Below are 20,898 nucleotides of genomic sequence, written 5' to 3'. Positions count from 1 at the left end.
CACGATGGTGCATTAGACCATTCTGACAATTTATCACCGCGTAAGTAGTTGTTCTCAACGGTGACATCTGCTGACGGGGAATAATCGCGTCGTATTTCATTTTTAATTCTCCATGTACCCCAACTCTCGTCCGGACTAGTAAACTCGGCCACGTTTTCCTTGTACGCTACGTCAATATAAAACGAATCAACGGCTACTCTAACCGCGGTATCGGGAAATCTATTTATCATCGAGAATAAATTGATAGCGGCATAACCCAGCATAGACGCCCTCAAATGTGGATACGCCGGGCTGTCTCCATCGCTGTAGGTAACAACTGTACCCAACCTCGTTCCATTGGACAAGAAAGCTGTTTTGCAGTTCACGTATCTATTTTTTGCCACTGCGTCCTTGATTACGAAATCATATTCTGCGTCATCTATAATCAGCCGTGAGCAATATCGTTTGTAGTCGCAGTTTTTTCCACCTTGTGTGAACTTACCGATTATTCTTCTACCGAGATCTTTTGCCTCGCGGTTTCGTTGGTTAAATATCCTCCTGGACCATTCGATGATATATTCCTCGTCGGCATCAATGTTTTTTCTGGACTCGTCAATTATGCTATCTAGACGCTCCGGTTCTGGTAACCAGACTTCAGTCTGTGCCCGGTATGATATAATCGCGTCACTGACAATCAACGAAACTAGCATGCTACAATCAATCATATACCGTAGCAGCGCTATTGGCAACCACTTCTTTTCAGCCATGTGTCTACCGATCCAAATATAGCAACAGCGACGGAGTCCTGCCGCGAATTCAAATGATACTATGCGAGCGAATCCGGTTAAATCAAAATCAGGCAGTGGTCCATTAATAGCAACACGAGTCATTTCATGACTGGGGTGTCCAAATCGTCTAAAGTACTCGGCGGCGGATCCATACCCGAGAAAACTCGCTGGATAACAGGCAACCATATCAACCGAGATCATAGCGTCGCGGTTGTATTCAGTGTTCCATAGTCCACCGTGATAGTATTCCAAACAACTGGATTGTACATCCGGTAGAAATTCCCTGCGCGTTGGTCTCCACGCATTTTTCCTTGCTGCAACATGAGCTACAACCGATGCAATCGTAAAACAATTTGTTAGCAGTTGTTCATCATGCTCCTCAAATTCTATGGCGGTTTTTTTCATCATGTTGTGAAATGCTTCAGTGCGATATAATTCGCCGTTTGGTCTTACAAACTGATCAAAGGTATCCGCATCGTTTTCAGCGCTGCGAAGTAACCACACTGATACAGGGTCGTTTTTACACAAGTAGGCAATAGCATCAAATAGTTTCCTCTCCGCGAGAAAACCGTCCTTGGAGAATTGTTCTCCCAGGAATTCTTCGGGGATATACTTTACTGTTCTATCCCGTGGAAATATTGTGATCGCGGGCGTCCATGCGTGTTCGTTATGATCAATAATTTTGATTGGGGCTCCCTTCGATTTATACTTCGATTCGTATAATACTTCACCGGTGATCGTTGTAACGGTTATTGGAAATCTCAGCGATGTTTCTAATCTCGCTATGTCGCTGATGGTTGCTCCACGCTCTTTTACGGTTAGTTCCCACTGGTTGATTTTGCTACGTCGTAAATCAGTCAATTTGTTTCCTCGACATGCATTTGTAAAATGCTCTATTATTCGTTCTGCTACACAATTTATCCCAGTTGACTGTTTCATCGGTTTCAGTTTTCCGATATCAGGTTTCTTATTTAACGGGTATATTCCATAAACAACTGCTGTTTCAGGATACGCTCGTTCATAGTATGGTTTGTCAATTCCGGTTAACAACCCCGGCTTGGAGTCGCGGCTGACAGTGACTGTTTTCTTGTCGCTGAGAACTGGTTCAAATTTATCACGCATGATCCAATCGCCTGATTCCACCCGGACAATGAATTTTACTCTGAAGAAATACCTTTTACCGTCAAGTTGTGATATTATCATTGCTGCGCGGTTGTCGTTCATGGTAGCATCAACAATACCATCAATTCGAAATGTTGACCAACTGTGAGATGCGCCATCACGCTTGAATTCATTGATACAATCGCGTATTTTACTCAACAGGGTTTTATCGTTTATTAACGCTTTTGGTGTGTCCTTGAGGACTCTATCGAGATTGAACTTAATATTTTTCCAGGGCTTAATTACTGCTAATCTCTCGAACTCATCCATATAATTAAAACAAGTATTTAAATGAAAGAATATAGTATAATGAATCACTGCAAATGGTTGATGATTGGGTCGACAACCCCGTGCAATAAATCATGTAGAGGTGAATTCTGCGGGTATCATTTACAAAGCGTTCGTAATGGTTCTCTTGGCCCCCTCCCGTGCTTGGTTTGCCACGTCGGTGTAAGAGGAAAATCACAGTTGTGTATCAATTGTGGCGGAAAGCGATACAGGGAACTAAAACGCTATTATGACAAGCGAATTAAAAACGCCGTCATTGACCCCACCGCAGACTTCGTCATCAAAACTCCTCAGGACTACATTGCAAGGTTTATAATTAAACCAAATAATAAATTAGACAAGTAGTATTATTATACAAATGGACCAAGAGTTCAGACCTCACCCTGTGTTTGTTAATTACGAGGCATCTCGCGACGGTATTGTTAGAAACCGCAGACTGAAGAAGCCGGTTGGTACCGTAAATAATCACGGATACTTGCGATTTAATGCTGGGAAACAAATCTGTCTTATTCACAGGATGGTGTATGAAGCGTTTAACGGACTGATCAACGACGGTCTCGTTATTGATCACATTGATGGATGTCCTCAAAATAACAGACTGTGTAATCTAAGAGCTGTTACACCGAGTCAAAATTCCAAATTTGGAAAAACAGGAGGGATGAGAAAGGCAAAACCCGTAAAGTCATTTGATACAATAACGCACGAGGAAAAAATATTTCGCTCTATGAATGCGGCTGGTAAATACTTCGATATTTGTAGTAAATCAGTTCTAGATGTTGCGGAGAATATAACTAAAACAGCGATCTCAAAAAAGACGGGTCACAGAATTCGATTTTCATATATAACATCAAAGGGAGATAACTCGTTTTGTGATAGCGTCTCATGACAAGAGTTATGTCCCTTGAAGTCCAATTAATGTTGCGATTAATTAATCATTTTACGATGAAAACTAATGAAATACACGCTGTTATCTAACAGCTGTATTCTTTTTTTTAGTGTTTTATTTGAGTATTTGGTTTCATTTAAATGCCGTGAAACACCATTAATAAGTATTTAAGGGTTTAACGATTCAAGGGAATTCAAATTAACACACACCTTGTGACTGACGCCGCTGTATTAGTCACTTTATATATAAGATGACTCGTTATAAGCCTGGGGCTTTCGAAAGCCAATTCAACTAATCAAAACTAACCCACGCTCTTGACCCGGGCGTGTGGTTGTCTTTTGTTCACAATCATGCAACCGGGTTAATTTAATTGGGTTGCTTTTGATTGGTTGAATTATCCGTAGAGTTCCGCCCCGTCGTTTTATGTTTGTGCTGTCTTGTGCCGTCCCATCATCCATCAATCATTTCATTGTAAATATATTCATCCTTAATTAAGTACATGTAGTGATGTCCCCCAAGCATATCTTCTGGGCGGTCTACGATGACGTTTGTCACCCTAGGCCTCCCTCCCGGAGATGTATGCTTTGGGGTTCCAAGATGTGAATGTCCTTAATTAAGTATATGTATATGCCTGTAATCTGCCACAACACTCGAGTGGAGATTTACGGCATTGTACTGTCCATGTATGCCTGTAATCTGCCACAACACTCGAGTGGAGATTTACGGCATTGTACTGTCCATGTATGCCTGTAATCTGCCACAACACTCGAGTGGAGATTTACGGCATTGTACTGTCCATATAATTTTTATTAAATTTTAACTTAAATTTTATTAAAATTTTTGATATTAGAAATAAGATGTTTATAAGAATAATGAATATCGAAGACATCAATAATATATTAACTGAGATTTCAAAATTAAAAAATCAAGGAATTGAATTATCAGATGGTCTCGACAGTGAAAAAATATTATCCGATTATGAGATTATTAACGAACAGTCGAAACGGGGGCGTTTTACCCTGGCCCGCGAGTATTTTTTTATAAAACGATTACAACATACGATTAATGAGAACCTGTACCACAATGACGCAAATGCATTCATTGGACTATTCACTGCCGTTGAAATAATACGAAAAAAACTCGGACGTGTTTATGAACGACGCCGGGAGATTTCTAGTAAGATCAAAAACATTAGAAGGATTATAGACGAAAACTCCGTGGAGCCCCCGATGGTACACTCGGCGGAAAATTAGAAAATTGCGGATCAATTTACAATAATGGTAGGTGAATCACTTACTACTCGGTTAGCCAGAGAGCGGCTAGCAGCGCTTAAAAAGTTCATACCGTTACGAGACAGAGTGAGAGAGAAACTTCAAACGCGACAACAAATGCAAACCGATTTTACTGTTGGAAGCGAACAGTTATTTGCCCCGGTAACTAAAGCGACTAAGGATGTTACAGCTGCAACAGAACGAGCAATATACGGGGATATTCCTAAGGAGGGCGAACGGAAAGAGGCGCCTCTTCTTCCTGTACTTGAAAAGATAGCAGCAGAGACAGAACAAACACAGCAACGGATAAAACAACTTTCCAGTGATATAAAAACCCAACGAGAGTATGAACGATTAGCTGATATTGATGATTCTGAACAGGGTGATGTTGGTGAACTTCAAAAAATTTCCACTCAAAAAGGAGTCCCCTTTATAGATAAACTCACTGAAGGGGCTATAGCACAAATAAAACGACCTCAATTACTGAAATCCGACGAGTATAGGGTTTTTGGTAATTTTGCCGCTCAAAGCTATCATTCAAGAAAAAACTTTTTAAAAGACGAGTATAAAAACAATAATATAAAACGAGATGACTGGGTTAATTGGTTGTATAAAACGAATAAAGAGATTGATCGCTTGGATACAAAAGAATTGGGATATAAAGAATTTAAAAAAGGAATTGATGATTATGATATACGACAACAACAAGAAATACTACAACAGCAAAAAGAAGAAGTCCGAGAAAAACGTAAAAAAAAAGCTGGTTCTAAAAAAACAAGCGGAGAGGGGTATCCAAGTGGTAGTGGTCTAGTTGAAAACGCTAGTGTTACCTGCCCTAATAGTGTTCTCAGTGATATATCACGGCTAGAGGTATTAATTGGAGGAAAACGAGCCGGAAATAACTCTACGGAAATAATCAATGAGGCTGCTGATATTTGCAAGCGGTTATTTGCAGGCGGTATCATAGACATTAATACATATCGAACGCTCATAGACGAACTCGTGGATGATTAATTGGAAAACTGGTGTTTTTAATAAGGATGATCATACACTACAATCACGATAAACCAGTACTCGTCTACGTGGTAAACTCGCGATTGCCTGTTTACCGTGCGTACTATGGAGATGGTCTCGGTAGCACCATTGCGGGGTTATTTACAAGAATGGCTCCAAAAGTAGCGCCGTTAGCCAAACAATTAGGAATGAAGGCTATTGATGTTATTCGTGATAAGGGAATTAGTGCTATTGGAGATGTTGCCGGAAAGGCGCTTTCAGCCGCGCGGGACAAACTAATGTCGTTGGTGAAATCCAAGAGATTTTCAAGAAAAAAACAGATGCCATCAACGACAGTGATGCCTGCGAATGTCAGTAAAGTAATAAATAACGCCGTGGAAGAAAAACTAGAGTCGTTGGTAAACAGTAATCAAGATGACACCGCAAACATAATAGCGGGGAGTGGTTTAAAACGACGACGATGATTTAGATGCATCAGCGTATTATTAAATAAAATGTTTAAACGAACAGCTGACCCGGCGTTTGATATGGACGCACCAGTGCACAAGGATGATTCCGTCCGTAATTATCAATTTTATTCCTATTATGCAGTACAACCCGACATACGATCGCGAATTGAACTTCAAGTCCATGATACCAGTAAATACTTTTTACCGTGTGAAGCGTTTATTGAAATCGAAGGAGAACTTGTAACAGAGGCCGATACTCCTGCTGTAACAGCACCGTATCCAGATGGTACCAAAGTTGGCTTAGTCAATAACGGCGTAATGGCGCTGTTTGAGAGCGCAAAATATCTCATTGACGGGCGAGAGATCGAGTCTATAGAACGCGATGTTGATGTTGCTACAACAATAATCGGGCTAGCAAGATATTCCGACGATTACACAAGATCAGCGGGTCCATCTATGATGTTTGCAAAGGATACTAGAAACACTGCCGGAAACTCGCAATTTGTGGTAAGACGACCAAAAAAAAAATGCTGGTGACGCTGATGCTGATATTGAGAATATGATTATAAACAGCGATCCTAATTTCAACATCGGAGCCGTAACACGCATGTCAATGTTAACAGGACCGCGTAGATCTTTCTCATGCGCGATTCCACTGCATCATATATTTGGATTTTGTAGGAACGTGCGAAAAGTTATCTACGGAGCAAAGCATACCGTGGTACTTGTGCGAAAAGGTGATGATAGAAATGCAATTTGGAGAATTCCAGCGGATACTGCAAATCCAAATAATGACCCTGGTAAAGTCGTTTTAACTAAAATGTCATTGTGGATGCCGGTGTTGACTCCATCCATTACCACAGAGGCACGATTGCTATCCTTCATGGAGCAGGGAGGAAAATCATTACTAAGTTGGCTAACAACAACAACAGATACTAAGCAATCAAATATCAATGGTATATTCACATGGAACCTGGCATCACAACAAGGTATTTCGGCTCCGCGTCATATATTTGTTGCGTTGCAGGATATGACGAGAGTTGATAATCAATTATCCAGCCATATGATATTTGATCAATTAGGCGTTACTGACGTCTCGCTGAGAATAAACGGCCAGCAGGAACCATCTGAGGATATACAACTTAATTACGGTCAAAACCATATCGCACGTGTGTATCATCGATTGCTGTCATATATGGGTCGTGATCAAAACGTCGACACCGGTTTGCAAATATCACAACTTGATTTTAAAAACCTGTATCCGATTTATTATTTTTCGCTGGAACATCTTGATTTAACGAGACAATCCGTCGTTGATATACACTTCCGAGCTCGTATAATCCCCCCGGGTGGTGACAATTATAGAGCGGTTGCTGTCATTCTCAGCGATAAATCAATGCTGCTAGAAGGTGTTGGTGGACGAATGAGAATCGTTGATGCGCCAGTGGAAAACATGTAATTGAAAGCACAAAACGCGTTTACAATAAAATGTCGTATAGTGTCGTCAATGTAGAGTTGACTGATGGTCAAGTCAAGAAATTACGATCAAAGTGGGCTAAACAATGCGGGACCACAATAACGCTGAAGCCGTCGCAGATGGCGGGTGGTAATCATAAGATATCGTTGACGGTGCGTCAAATAAAACATTTCAATGATGCGATGAAGAATAAAAAGGGTGTTCAAATAGATTTTTCAGCCGCAGCAATTAAAAACATGGAAAAGACCGGTGGAATATTTCCGCTGTTAGCTGCGATTCCGGCATTGATTGCCGCGGCCGCACCAGCAGTGGCTAAGGCGGCGGCGTTAGGAGCCGTTGGTACCGCGGCGGGGATGGCATTGAAGAAGGCAACCGGGAAAGGCTACAAAAAAAAAACGACCCGTGGCCGGAAAGGGTCTAAGACTACCGGGAACCCCGTATTCATGGTACTCGGGAAAGGGTCTAAGACTACCGGGAACCGTTTATTGACTCGGGAGTCAATGACTCCTGAGTCTATGACTCCAATGTCTAATTTTGATTTAATAGACGCCGCAAACGCGCTAGCGATAAAAAACTTCAGAGGTGTTTTTATGAGAGATCAATTACCGGCGGCACCAGGAAATATTGAAACCGGCATAATTAACCTCGATGGGTCCTCCGGAGCGGGAACTCATTGGGTTGCGTACGCGATTGATCCGCGTGCGATCGTCTATTTTGATTCATACGGGTTAGCTCCGCCGAAAGAGTTCATGCGGTATATCCGGGCGTGTTCAGCCCCGGCGTGTTCAGCCCGGGTTTTTTATTCCACGCTGCCAACACAGCGATTAAGTGACCCACCGATATGTGGCCGTGAGGTATTGAACGTACTTGCGGCGATTTCATCATCGCGGAAACCACCTCATGTGGTTGTAAACGAATACACTAGTGGGGTCGTAGAAGCTCAACGGATTTTAGAGAATAACATTTACAATAATAATGATTGATATCTGGGGGCGACCGGTTTCGGCGCTGAAAGAATCCACGGAAACGGCCGCCGCCGACATAAAAAAACTAATTGAGGATGAAATCGCTGATATGTTGAATCTAACAAGTGTTGACCCGGGCGAAATAGTTGTATTTCAAGACCGCCAGGGTAAATTGAAATCCGGTAATGTGTCACTGAATGACGTTTTAATACGACAGCGTGATGCCGCCGAGGACACTATCGCGCTGTATAACAGCGACGGACGACTCAAACCGGGTGAATCCATCTTGACGATAAATGGAAAAATAAGTACACTTGGCGACAATTATATAACCATGTCAAATTCGTTAAAAGGTTTACGTAGTGAAATTAAATCGTATGAAGAACGGATCGTGTTGACGCTAACGCATTTCGACGATGTGCGACACATTGTCGATAGTTTTTTTCTGGGGCCCCCGACGGCAACCGAACCGAATTTTATAATAATAACAAATGCTATTTCGGATCTTATGACGCTGCCGGGCCAATTTACCTCGTTACGAAAAAATGTTAACAGGATCGATGACAACTTTGATAAATTCTTTGGTAAAAAAAATACCAAGCCGGATGAGATCACAATAACTATAAATGATATCACTGCGTATAGACAGGAAATAGAAACAATCAAAACTAATGTTGCAACGAACAAAAAGAGTGTAGACTCGCATGAACGGGAAATAGAAACAATCGGCGCTAATGTTGCAACGATCATAAATAATGTAGACTCGCATGGACGGAAAATAGAAACAATCAAAACTGATGTTACAACGATCATAAATAATATGGACGCACATACACAGGAAATAGGAACAATCAAAACTGATATTGAAGCGAACAAAAAGAGTGTGGACGCGCATACACAGGAAATAGGAACAATCAAAACTGATGTTGAAGCGAACAAAAAAAATGTAGACGCGTATTGGCGGGGAATAGGAATAATCAAAACTGATGTTGCAGCGAACAAAAAAAGCATAGACGTGCATACATATGAAATAGGAACAATCAAACTTGATGTTGCAGTGAACAAAAAAAGTATGACCGAGAATACACGGGAAATAGAAACAATCAAAACTAATGTTGTAACGATCATAAATAATGTAGACGCGCATGGACAGAGAATAGAAACAATTAACACTAATGCTATAGCGAGCAAAAAAAGTATAGACGTGCATGAAGGGGAAATAGAAGTACTCAAAATTAATGTTATAGCGAACAAAAAAAGTATAGACACGCATATACAGGAAATAAATACACTCATTACTAGGGTTGCAGCGAACAAAAAAGATGTGGACACGCATATACAGGAAATAGGAACGATTAAAACTGATGTTGAAGCGATTAAAGACGGACTACCGAGAGTAGCAGAGCAATTCGAAAAAATAAAAATCCCTCATGAGAACATCATCAACACAGTATACACAATTCGGCATGGATCATTCGATTGGACTCCTACACAGAATACAGTAAATATTACCGCAACTGTTAAGGGTATTTATCGATTGACACTGGTTTCAATGATGCAGTTTAATATATTATCGTCGAGTTCATCCGGGTTTAACAATACAATATCAACAATTATAGACAGGAACGCAACTGAACAGTTTACAATTTATGCCGTTGATAGAAATCTAGCCCGGGCAAACATTACATGGTATGTGGAATTTGCAGCGAATCTAAGTAATTAAAAACACTAGCTCTTTTAAAATAAAAATGACCACCAAGGAAATTGAATCAGAGGTATCACCGACGTCACATCAATATCGATTCGATACCGCAAAAGAATTTTCCGCGAACTTGAAAACGCTTTCCGAACAATACCGTGCAAAAATAAAAAAATACCGCAGAAAAATAACCGCCATCGACGCGGTCGTGTACTCGGTATCGGGTATAGTAGCTGGCGCCGGTGTTATTTTATCCACGGTGACCACGATAGCCCCGATCGCTGTTCCAATCGCTGTCTCCGCAATGACAACAGTTGCTGGAGTTGCCAACGCAATCACTAGGAAGATATCATCGTGTTTTCAGAAAAAACTCAACGAGTATACAGTAAAACATCAAATAGTATCCGACGCATACTCGAAATTATCCGGGTTGATCTCGTTATCGATTGATAATTTGTTCGTATCCGATGTTGAATTCTCCACGATGGTCCAGTTATATAGCTCCGCGATGTCAAAAATCGAGGATTTTCAACTGGAAGCCGAAACCACCTGGTTGTTAAAATTAGACACTAAAAACAACGAATAATAATAATGTCGCTGAACCCCGAAGGGTCTCAATTACTTCAGCGGATCGCGGAGAATACCACTCCGGTACAAACAAATATGATATCGATAACATCAACGAAACCCGAATTCAGTGTAAACTTTCCATCACCGGTTCCAGTAAAGGAAATAGCGCTGGCAAAATTGCGAGTATATCACAGTTGGCCTAATATCCGAGCGGACGCATTTAACGGACAACAACCTAATAACTCGCTGGTTTTTGCACGGAAAAATAAACCCGATGGGACCCCAGACTGGGAGGAGGTTACAATACCAACTGGGTCATACCAAATAGAGCAAATCAATAAAGAATTTCAACGCAGAATAAAATCGATCACAGGAAAGGAATCAAAAATCGCTATTACGGTTCATGAACCGACGTTATCGTCGACGATTGAAATAAGCACACCGGGGTATATGGTTGATATTTATAACAGTTCAATAAGAACCATACTAGGATGGCCTAAGAATCCACCCGCGGATGCCCCCCCCCCCCATCAACTTATATCCTCAGACACGATAACGGAGATGATGGTAGGCATATTGCCCCGTACAACGTAAATATCGCATCGGTGATAGCGATTAATCTAGTGTGTGATGCTATCGAAGGAAGTTACCAGGTGGATACCAAGCAATCAAATCAGGCTCAACAGGGATATATCCTTTATTCATTTTCACCAACAGCCCCTCCGGGATTTTTAATCGTTGAGAGTCCGATTAATCCGGTCTATATGCGATGCCATGATCGGTTTTTAACGAGAATTAATTTTAGAATTACCGATCAGTCAAATGACCTAATTGATCTGCAAGAGGAGGAGTTAGTGATCACTCTGTTTGTAAGATCATTGTAAATAACCACTTAGCAGCAGAGGGGGCGATGACATCGACGCGGTCGTCGACGTGCTTACCGGACGCTGACGACGCTGGGGATCGGCGCGCAGAAGGTGTTAATTAAACCAAATGACGACGCGACGATCCCCCAACGACGTCGTCGTTTTTTTTTTACCAGGCGCTGACGACACTAGATCGTTGAGTGCAGAAAGTAATAATTAAGCAAAATAACGATTGGACAAAATGTCCGATTCGCCCCCTCTGCTGCTCCAACATATATAATATGTATTAAATGGGATTGTATGAAATACATTATTGAGGAAAGAGTTCGGTATTTAAATAATCGAGTCAAATTTGCCAGTAATACTCATAAGGCACTGTACATCCTTTTAGATACGGAGGAATGTGTTTATTTGTTATAAATTGTCACCCAAAATATGGTAGTATCAGTCCTTAAACAAAGGTCAGTTTTGTGGAAGAACATAAACTTTCATAGGTGAGATGGATAAGTGAACGTCATGTGGCAATATCAATTAAGGTGATTGTTTAAGAACTCAAAAGATGTTTAGTGATAAAGATAATAGGCAACTGATGTGATCCAATATACAAATTATTGGTCGGGGAGAAATAATACAGATATTGGTCCTTTGTATGGAAAAATGTAAAGATAATACACATATGCGTGGATAATTATTTTAATAAAAGTGTTATTTCCAGGAAATTCCGATTCAAACACTTCACTGGGCTATTTCTGTGGAAACTCCATGCCATCATATGTGAGCAGTGAGAACTATATGATTGTCACATTTACATCAGACTACAGTTTGGTTTCCAAGGGATTCAGGGCGCAATACAAATCGGGACCACGAGGTAGGTTATGACAGCTTATTACTAAATCGAATCCTATCTTTAGGTCGTGAAGTGTTTGCATGAATTGCTGTTAATTCACATCTTTCGTGAGTATCAACTTTCGTCGATTTCGTGGTTGTTATCATCCACGAATTTAAATTTCAGCGGTTAGTCATTTTTATAAAGCAAAAATAGATCCATTTCTAGTACCAACGAAGATATAATATTTCACACAGTCGAGAAAATCAATACCACCAGGGCTCGTTTACAAATGAAAATAAGAGCACTGATCAACGGGTAGAGTGCTGGGTGGTCCAAATGTAAAAGCAGAACATGGGTACATTGCACACACACCCAAACCAGTTACTGGCACCCATACCGCATTACAAGCGTAGTTTAAATGGTAACCGATAGGAGTAAATAAAACAAATGTCAATGAAGGTCGATCTCCGATCTGGCAGAAAGTTCTCAAACTATGGCATTTTTCCAAATCAAAGAAAGCCAATATCCGGTCACAAAACATCAAATCTTGAATCATCATTGTGCACATAAACACCTTTTTAGGCAAGACAATGTAAACTTTCTACATCCACTAATCCTCCCTTCACACGAATATCCAACAACTGGAATGCTGCTTTCGTGGAATCAACATTCTTTATGTGGAAACAGTCCAATCGAAATCCATGTATAAGACGTGTGAACCACTCAAAGCGAATGAGCAAGTGACATCACACATGAATTTAAATTGGATCTACACATTTGAACAATGATGTTGACTTTGTTAAATGTAATATTGATATCGAAGCATTAGTTTGTTAAAAATTATCACGAAATGTTAATGGTTACCACACTGTGCATTATTGATTCAACTCGCATTTAGAATTGAAAGGTGCCTCGTCTGAGCCAGACTTTAATGAATGTTGCTATGAAGTTTTTCTTCATTTTCTCTAATGCCTAATGACAATATTACATTTATGAAACTCGTTGAATAATTTCTAGCTATTGCTCTCCATGAAACACTGCATATGGAAATTATTAAAACTCGTTTCATAAATTTAGTGTTAAAGCATTACCCATTTGAGATCCTTTACCTAACACATAGTTCGCATCCCCTGCATACAGTGCGTGCTTTTTAATATGTGTGATATGTCAGCAGGTTAACATAGCATTCTACACGAATCTGAGTAGTCCAAAAGCGCCCATTTTGTTTCGCAGTATTCTCTTAGTAATTGGCGACGATCATGGGAATATTCCTTCAACCGCTTTCTATAATTTTTCCTTCCTTTGTTTTTTAGCATTATTATCAGTATTTTGGCAGCCATCTTTAGAATTGGTTGCGTGAGAGATTTGATGGAAAAGGTTACATCTGTTGGAACATGACTAATTAAAGTTGAATTATCAAGCACAAGGGAGCAACCTTAGTAGTGAATGGGGCCACTTTAGCGACAATGGGAATTAGCATTAAAACACCCCTGGGCCACTTTGGCGACAATGGGAAATTTAACATTACGAAAACCCCTGGGTCACTCTAGTGATGATGGGAAATTAACATGGGGAATAGAGTTTGGGCCTGTTGAGCGACAATGGGAAATTAACAAGGGGGGAATAGATTGTGGGCCTGTTGAGCGACAAGGGAAATTTAACATGGGAGAAAAAAAGCAATTCTAGGGAAAAGGGGAATTTAACATGGGAATAGAGTTTGGGCCTGTCTAGGAACTAGGGGAAATGGAACAGGGTCGGGATCCTATTTTAATACGGTCCGGACCTGATGGTCTCTATTTTTTTTTTAAAAAAAAAATAAATAAAAAAAAAACAAAAAAATGGGGTAGGCAATTGAAAGTCGATCTCTTTTCGAGAAATGTGGGTGGCCCTGAAAAGGGCCTTTGGGTTTATATATGCCCTTAACATGAAGGGCATCTGTGACTTCTTCTTGTCCTTAGGCTTCGTCTCACTGTAGGACCGTAAATCAGGACTCTTTTGAGGCATCCTTGCCTCTCCACGTAAATCCTACGTATCCATAGGTTGCTGGCGGTCCTATGGACAACTGTCCATTCGGATCGGACATACATCGGTATGTCCGTCCTGAACATCATTGTTGACACAAGGGTGGAAGATTCAACGTCAGTCCACATGCTGAGGCGACGAGAACAGGTAAATCAATGCAGTGAACTGCGCTTATTTATAGGTAGAGGAAGGATTGAAACGGATTGAGTTCATTGACCATTCCAAACACGCGTTACAAAATTCAGTCAGCTCGCATCCAATCCGAAGAGAACAGTCTGTGACGTCACGTGGTCTATATAGATTCGCTACCGCCTGTGTGCAGTCAATCGATGCGAGACAGTGATTCAACATGACGGAAACTCAGAAAACGATCCATTGGGGTGCACGAGCAGTGGAGACTACACAAGGGAACCCGGACTTACTTTCAGAAGAGGTAAATTGGGATTTTGTGGATTTTCTTACCTCGCAAGAATTTGTTCCGGAACCTTCGTCACCTTCATTACCACACGTGGAGAATTTTAGACAGAGACAGAAAGAAGAATTGGAGAAATTTATACAACGACAAAAGGAAGCGGACCAAGCTTTTCTTTTACAGCAACAACAGCAAGAAGAGGTAAGAAAAAACAACAACAACAACAACAAGCAGCAGCAAAGAAACAAGAGGGTGAAAATCAAACGGTCACGGTACTGTTAGACATTTTAGCGGAGTTAAGAAGTCTGAAGCAAATGTATCATACTTCTTTATCACGACCGAAGAGAATACGACCTTCCCGAGCTAAACACGACAACCCTGTGACTAAGCCTACCGTACCACCCTTAGTGATTTCAACCAAATCATCTTCATCAGAAGTAGGCCTCGGCCGTGGCAAAGGCTTAAGGCAGTTAAAGTTGATTGCTTAAACTCACCCCTACACCAAAAACCAAAGGCCCTTTTCAGGGCCACCCACTTCTCTCGAAAAGAGATAGACTTTCAATTGCCAATAACTCAAACAAACCACAAAAAAAACCATTTTACCCCTATAGTACGTGTATATGAGTGCGTGAGTGTAGCTTCTTATTTAAAATCAAAACTCAAAGACACTTACCTTTTTATACCTAATTTATTCTTTTATCAATAGTTACAATCCAATTCACAATTCACAACAGAGCACTTTAAAAAGTACATTCACTTCTTCTGTCTCACTGTTTAGTCTCTCTGTTTTTTAAATTTCTTCACTGTCACAGCCTTTTCCTCCTCTTCCTCCTCACTTTCTTCCCTTCTTCTTTTCTTCTCCTGTTTCTTTTTCTTCACCTGTCTGCTATCTTCCTCCTCTTCTTCCTCTGAAGAATCCCTCTCTTCTTCTGACTCCTCTTGTTTCTTTTTTGGGCAATCTGGAGACCAATGTCCTTTTTCTTGACAATAATAACAGGTATTTTGACTTTTGTCTCTTTTAACCCCTGTTTTTCTTTTTTGACGGTCTGGACACTGAAGACCAATGCCCTTTCTTCTGACAGATATAGCAAGTATCTTCACTTTTATCTCGAAAAGAAGGAGAGTAGTCCGAAGGCTGGTCTGAAGAAAATTTTCTAATCACTCCTCGCAAAGCTCTGATGAAACGTTCGATTTGGCTAGTCTCTTCCATCGTTGTGCTCGGTTTGAGAGTGAAATGAATAGTGAAAGGACAAGACACACACCCTTTTATATACGCTGGTCTGCCATGACTATAAATTAGTCCATGGTGTTTAAACTTTAGTCATTTGACGTTTTGTACTCAAGATGAAACGATCCAATTCATTTGAGAAGAAAGACGAAGAAAGTAAGAGGCAGAAACGTGATCTATCGCCTCGTACCAGGGCTGAAATCTTGGCACAAATTCATGCCAGTGATTTTGAAGAGGACATGAGTGAACCAGAATCCGAACCCTATAAACAAAGTTCACCACCCTCAGTCAACCCTAAAAAGTACTATTCCATTCGAGAGACGGAAAAGCGCTCCTCTAGAAAATTTAGAACCACGGCTTACAAATACACGGTGAAGTTTAAAGATTTCAAGGCTGAAGTACCGTTAGAGAAAGCAGAAGGGTTCATCACCGGGATGTGGGATTCTTTGCTCACTACACTCAAGCGACAATGTCAACCCAAAGAAGACGATCGCTTGAGACTTTCCATACAACACGACGGTTTGAAATCCCCTGTTTGGATTGAGTTTAGCAGCCGTGCAGAATTGACTGCTTCCAAAGTCATGGACAAGATTCAACACGTACAACAATCCAATGACCAGTTTGACATCACCGATGGAAAAGCCACACTGGACATGACCCACGTATCTCCTCCTCAAGGGACTGGCCGCAAAAATAGTCTTATTGGTGAACGACCTTCGCAGCACCAAAAAGAGTCTCGTCCGAATTCACAACCCTCAAGACCAGATGTGTTTAGCCAGGGCTATCGTGGTGGGACGAACCTATCTAACAAGAATGACACGGTAGAATGGAAAAGAGCCTGGAAAACTATTCAACGATCCGATCGAGCCAAACAACCAAGTGAAGCAGAACTCCTGTTGCAACAAGCCGGCCTGTCCAAAGACACACCCTGTGGCATTCCTGAAATGCAAACATTGCAAGATGTCCTAGCTCCACGCTACACCTTGAAAGTGCACCCTCAATAAATGCGTGGGCCTCTGTTGTTTCGAGGGAAAGACTTTAAGGATGGAAAATACATTCATGTCTATTATCATGATGACCATTTCAATACCATTACCAGTATCACTGGATTCCTGGGATACAGATATTACTGTGAGAAATGTGACTATGGCTATAACAATCGAGAGCAGCACAAGCATTGCGGATCGAAATGCTCAGGATGTATGCATCTCCACCCTGTCTGAACGAAGGACGAGTGCATTGTCCAGCTTGTCTGCGCACGTTTGTCAGCCCTACCTGTTACCAACAACATCTCAAGACGCAAGGTTCACAGCAGAAATGCGCTTGTCAACTCCTGAGATTGTGCCCTATGTGTGGACAAGGCATACGTACCAACAGTGCCAAGGCACACGTATGTCGAGGAAAGAAAAAATGTCACATTTGTCACCACATCGTGGACTTGGAACACAAATGCTACGTGCAAAAATACCAACCCCAACCAGAGAAAGAGGATGGTCACAAGAAGAAAGGCAATTTCATCTTTTTCGATTTCGAATGCATGCAAGAGACTGGCATTCACATTCCTAATTTCTGCCTGGCTCATCGAGCGTGCGAGAAGTGCATTCAAGAACCTATCTTCAATCATTGCCCTCACTGCAGCAAGATTCCTGGAGGACGTGAAAAAATCTTTCGGGGACCGAACACGCTAGCCGATTATGCCCAATATGTCTTAGACCCCATCGACAAGACGTGGAGCCAAGAGGACATCGAACGTTACGGAGATTGTCATCGTCATGCCACGGTGATGGCTCACAATTTCTCCGGATACGATGGACAGTTTCTTTTGAGATACTATACGGAACAAGGCACCGAGCGTCCTAAAGTCACTTTGAACGGAGCCAAAATCATTTTCATGCAAGTGGGACAAGTACAGTTTAAAGATTCGATGAGTTACTTGGCCATGCCTTTGAGCCGAATGCCTAAAACATTTGGAATGACAGAAATGGCTAAAGGGTACTTTCCACATTTTTTCAATATGGAAGCCAATCAACACGCCGTTCTACCCCATTTACCTGAGGCTCACTATTACGACCCTGACAACATGCGTACCGAACAACGAGAAGCTTTCTACGCTTGGTACCAAGCTCACGCCTCGGACCCTTTTGACTTTCAGGAAGAAATGTTAAAGTATTGTCGTTCCGACGTGGACATTTTACGACGTTGCTGTGGAAAATTTCGAGAACTGTTCATGGAACACGGAGGGGTCGATCCTTTGAAAGAAGCTTGCACCTATGCCAAAGCGTGTTCCTTAGTGTACCGCCAACGATTCATGCCTGAAAACACTGTGGCTGTCATCAGTCCTCAAACGACCAACTATGTCAAACGTCAATACTCGGTCAAAGCCCTACGCTCGTTAAATTACTTGTGCGACAAGGAAGACAAATGGATTCAGCAGCATACCCGCAACGGAGGGTGGCGAAAAGACCATCGGAACGTATTCGGTCGATGGCTGGGACTTAGAAAACCCCAAGATCGTGTACGAGTTTAACGGTTGCTTATTTCACGGATGTCCCGTCTGTTACCCTGACCGTGGCACTAAAAATCAGTTTTTACAACGAACCATGGAAGACTTGTACCAGGACACTTGTCAGCGACGCCTAAAATTAGAACAGTAAGGATACCAAGTGGTGGAAATGTGGGAACACGAATACGATCACCGTTTGAAAACCGATCCCGAATTTAAACGCCTCGTGGAAAGTTACTAGTTCATGGACCATCTGAACCCAAGGGATAGTTTGTACGGAGGAAGGACCAATGCCATCTGTTTGCTGTACTAAGCCGACGAAGAGAAAGGAGAAGAAATCAAATACTTGGACGTGTGTTCGCTGTATCCCTACGTATGCAAATATTGTCGCTTTCCTGCAGGGCACCCACAATTGTTCACGGAACACATCGACCTGAAAAACATTCGACAATACGAAGGCTTGATCAAGTGCAAAGTTTTGCCTCCCAAGGACTTGTACCATCCCGTCTTACCTCACCATTGCCAAGGCAAACTGATGTTTCCTTTGTGCCGTACTTGTGCCGAAACGTGCAACCAAGATCAGCGTTGTCAGCACACCCAGGAAGAACGGGCTTTGACGGGAACCTGGGTCAGCGTAGTATTGTTCAAAGCTCTGGACATGGGATATCAACTGTTAGAAGTGTACAAAATTTGTCACTTTCCCAAGACACAACAATACCACAAGGGTGACCCCATGGAGAAAGGCATTTTCGCCGACTACGTGGATGCCTTTTTGAAACTGAAACAAGAAGCCAGTGGCTATCCTTCCTGGTGTCACACTCCCGAAGACCAAATGACATTCAAAGAGAAATACTGGGCACAAGAAGGTATTACTTTAGATCACATCGAGAAAAACGAAGGCAGGCGATCGTTTGCCAAAGTGATGTTAAATTGCTTGTGGGGTAAAATGGCACAACGTCCGTGTTTACCCAAGACGGAGTATTTGACAGAACATTGCCGCTACTTTCAGATGATTCACGACAAAACCAAATTCATGAAACACGTTGACGTCGTTCGCGACGATTTGATCTTGGTCAATTACGAAGAAGATCTGGACTTTGTACAAGACGACCCTTTTGGAAATGTCATCATTGCGGCTTACGTGACAGCTCATGCTCGCTTAAAATTGTACGAAGCTTTAGAACTGTTAGGGGAACGCGTCCTGTACTTTGACACGGACAGTTGCATTTACATCCATCACCCGAGTCAACAGCACCCTGACATCGAAGGAGACCGTTTAGGAGCCTGGACAGACGAGCATCCCGACGACAAGATTCTAAGTTTCGACAGTGGTGGTCCTAAAAATTACGGCTACGAATGCCAGGACCCACAAGGAGAAGTGCACACGAAGTGTAAATTGAAAGGATTGAATCTGAATTATCGTACCAGTCGTGTGGTAAACTTTGGGGTATTGAAAGAAGCCTTGCAATCTGGACAGGATGAACACTTTAAAGTGACCACCTATCAACCCAACAAGACTGTACGTTTACCCACTCACCACATCGTCAGTCGACCCTTGGAAAAAGTCTATCAAATCGTGTACCAGAAGCGAGTGCGACTTCCCAATCATTTCACCTTGCCGTATGGACACGCCGGTATTGGTCTGCATATAAAAAGGAACCCTAGGCAAGATCGATAGTTCATTGTGACTACCAAGACCAAGTGAACAAGATGAATACTTTCAGAGAAACACAAAACAAGTTTAGAAAGGCACAATTCAAGTTTGGGGCTTCTGAAGTGGAATGCTGTGTTAGTGACAGTACCAGAAGAACCCGTCACCCAGGACAGGACTCTCGTGGACATGCCTGAAAGACCATTTCGGGAGGACACTTGTGTGACCTTACCCCCTATAGAACTGGTCAGAACTTTACCCAAAACATGCTGTACAGACACTTGTCTTTATTCCACGTTGATGGTTATCATGTGCCTTTTACCGTTGTACTTAAGCCTTTCGCTTTTATGTATTTTTTGTCTTTCGTATTCATTTTTAAAAAATTCAATAAACGTGTCCTGAAAAAAGTATATAAACTCTCATCTTGTTTGTTTTCGTGTCACAAGTGACATTCCTCACACTATGGCTACTTCTGCTGTCTCTGCTCCCTCTTCCTCTACTCTCAAAGTCATCGACGAACACTCAGATCGTGCCAGTTGGGAGGCTTTGTATCTTCGCCATCCCTTTAACATGCTCATTGCTGGACCTAGCGGTTCAGGAAAAACCGAATTTGTCAAACGTTTGATCGAACATAAACATCATTTGATCGATCGACCACCTCAACGCATCGTGTGTTGTTACAAAGAGTGGCAATCGGCGTCCAACCTCTTGCGAGAAAGTCAAGGCGATTCCCTCGTGTTTGTGGAAGGCATTCCTAAAGAAGACGATGGCATCGTCTCTGACTCCCGTCAAACCCATTTGGTCATTTTTGACGACATGTTACGAGAAGACGAAGAAGAA

The 20,898-nt window shown here is 41.8% G+C and overlaps 1 protein-coding gene across 1 annotated transcript in view; it reads left to right on the top strand.

Moving 5' to 3' along the window:
• LOC149796555 (uncharacterized) overlaps window positions 1–20,898 on the top strand; it is a 51,662-nt gene that overhangs the window by 17,956 nt on the left and 12,808 nt on the right. The window contains exon 5 of the mRNA XM_089961254.1: window positions 12,129–12,281. Coding sequence (XP_089817380.1) covers window positions 12,129–12,281 — 153 coding nt within the window. The remainder of the gene's footprint in view (window positions 1–12,128; window positions 12,282–20,898) is intronic.

This window comes from Sinohyriopsis cumingii, chromosome 6 (assembly GCF_028554795.1).
Source record: "Sinohyriopsis cumingii isolate HCF-2022 chromosome 6, ASM2855479v2, whole genome shotgun sequence".
Classification (NCBI taxonomy): Eukaryota; Metazoa; Mollusca; class Bivalvia; order Unionida; family Unionidae; genus Sinohyriopsis; species Sinohyriopsis cumingii.
The sequence above is the reverse complement of the archived record's forward strand: the minus strand, read 5'-3'. Positions and strand labels throughout refer to the sequence as shown.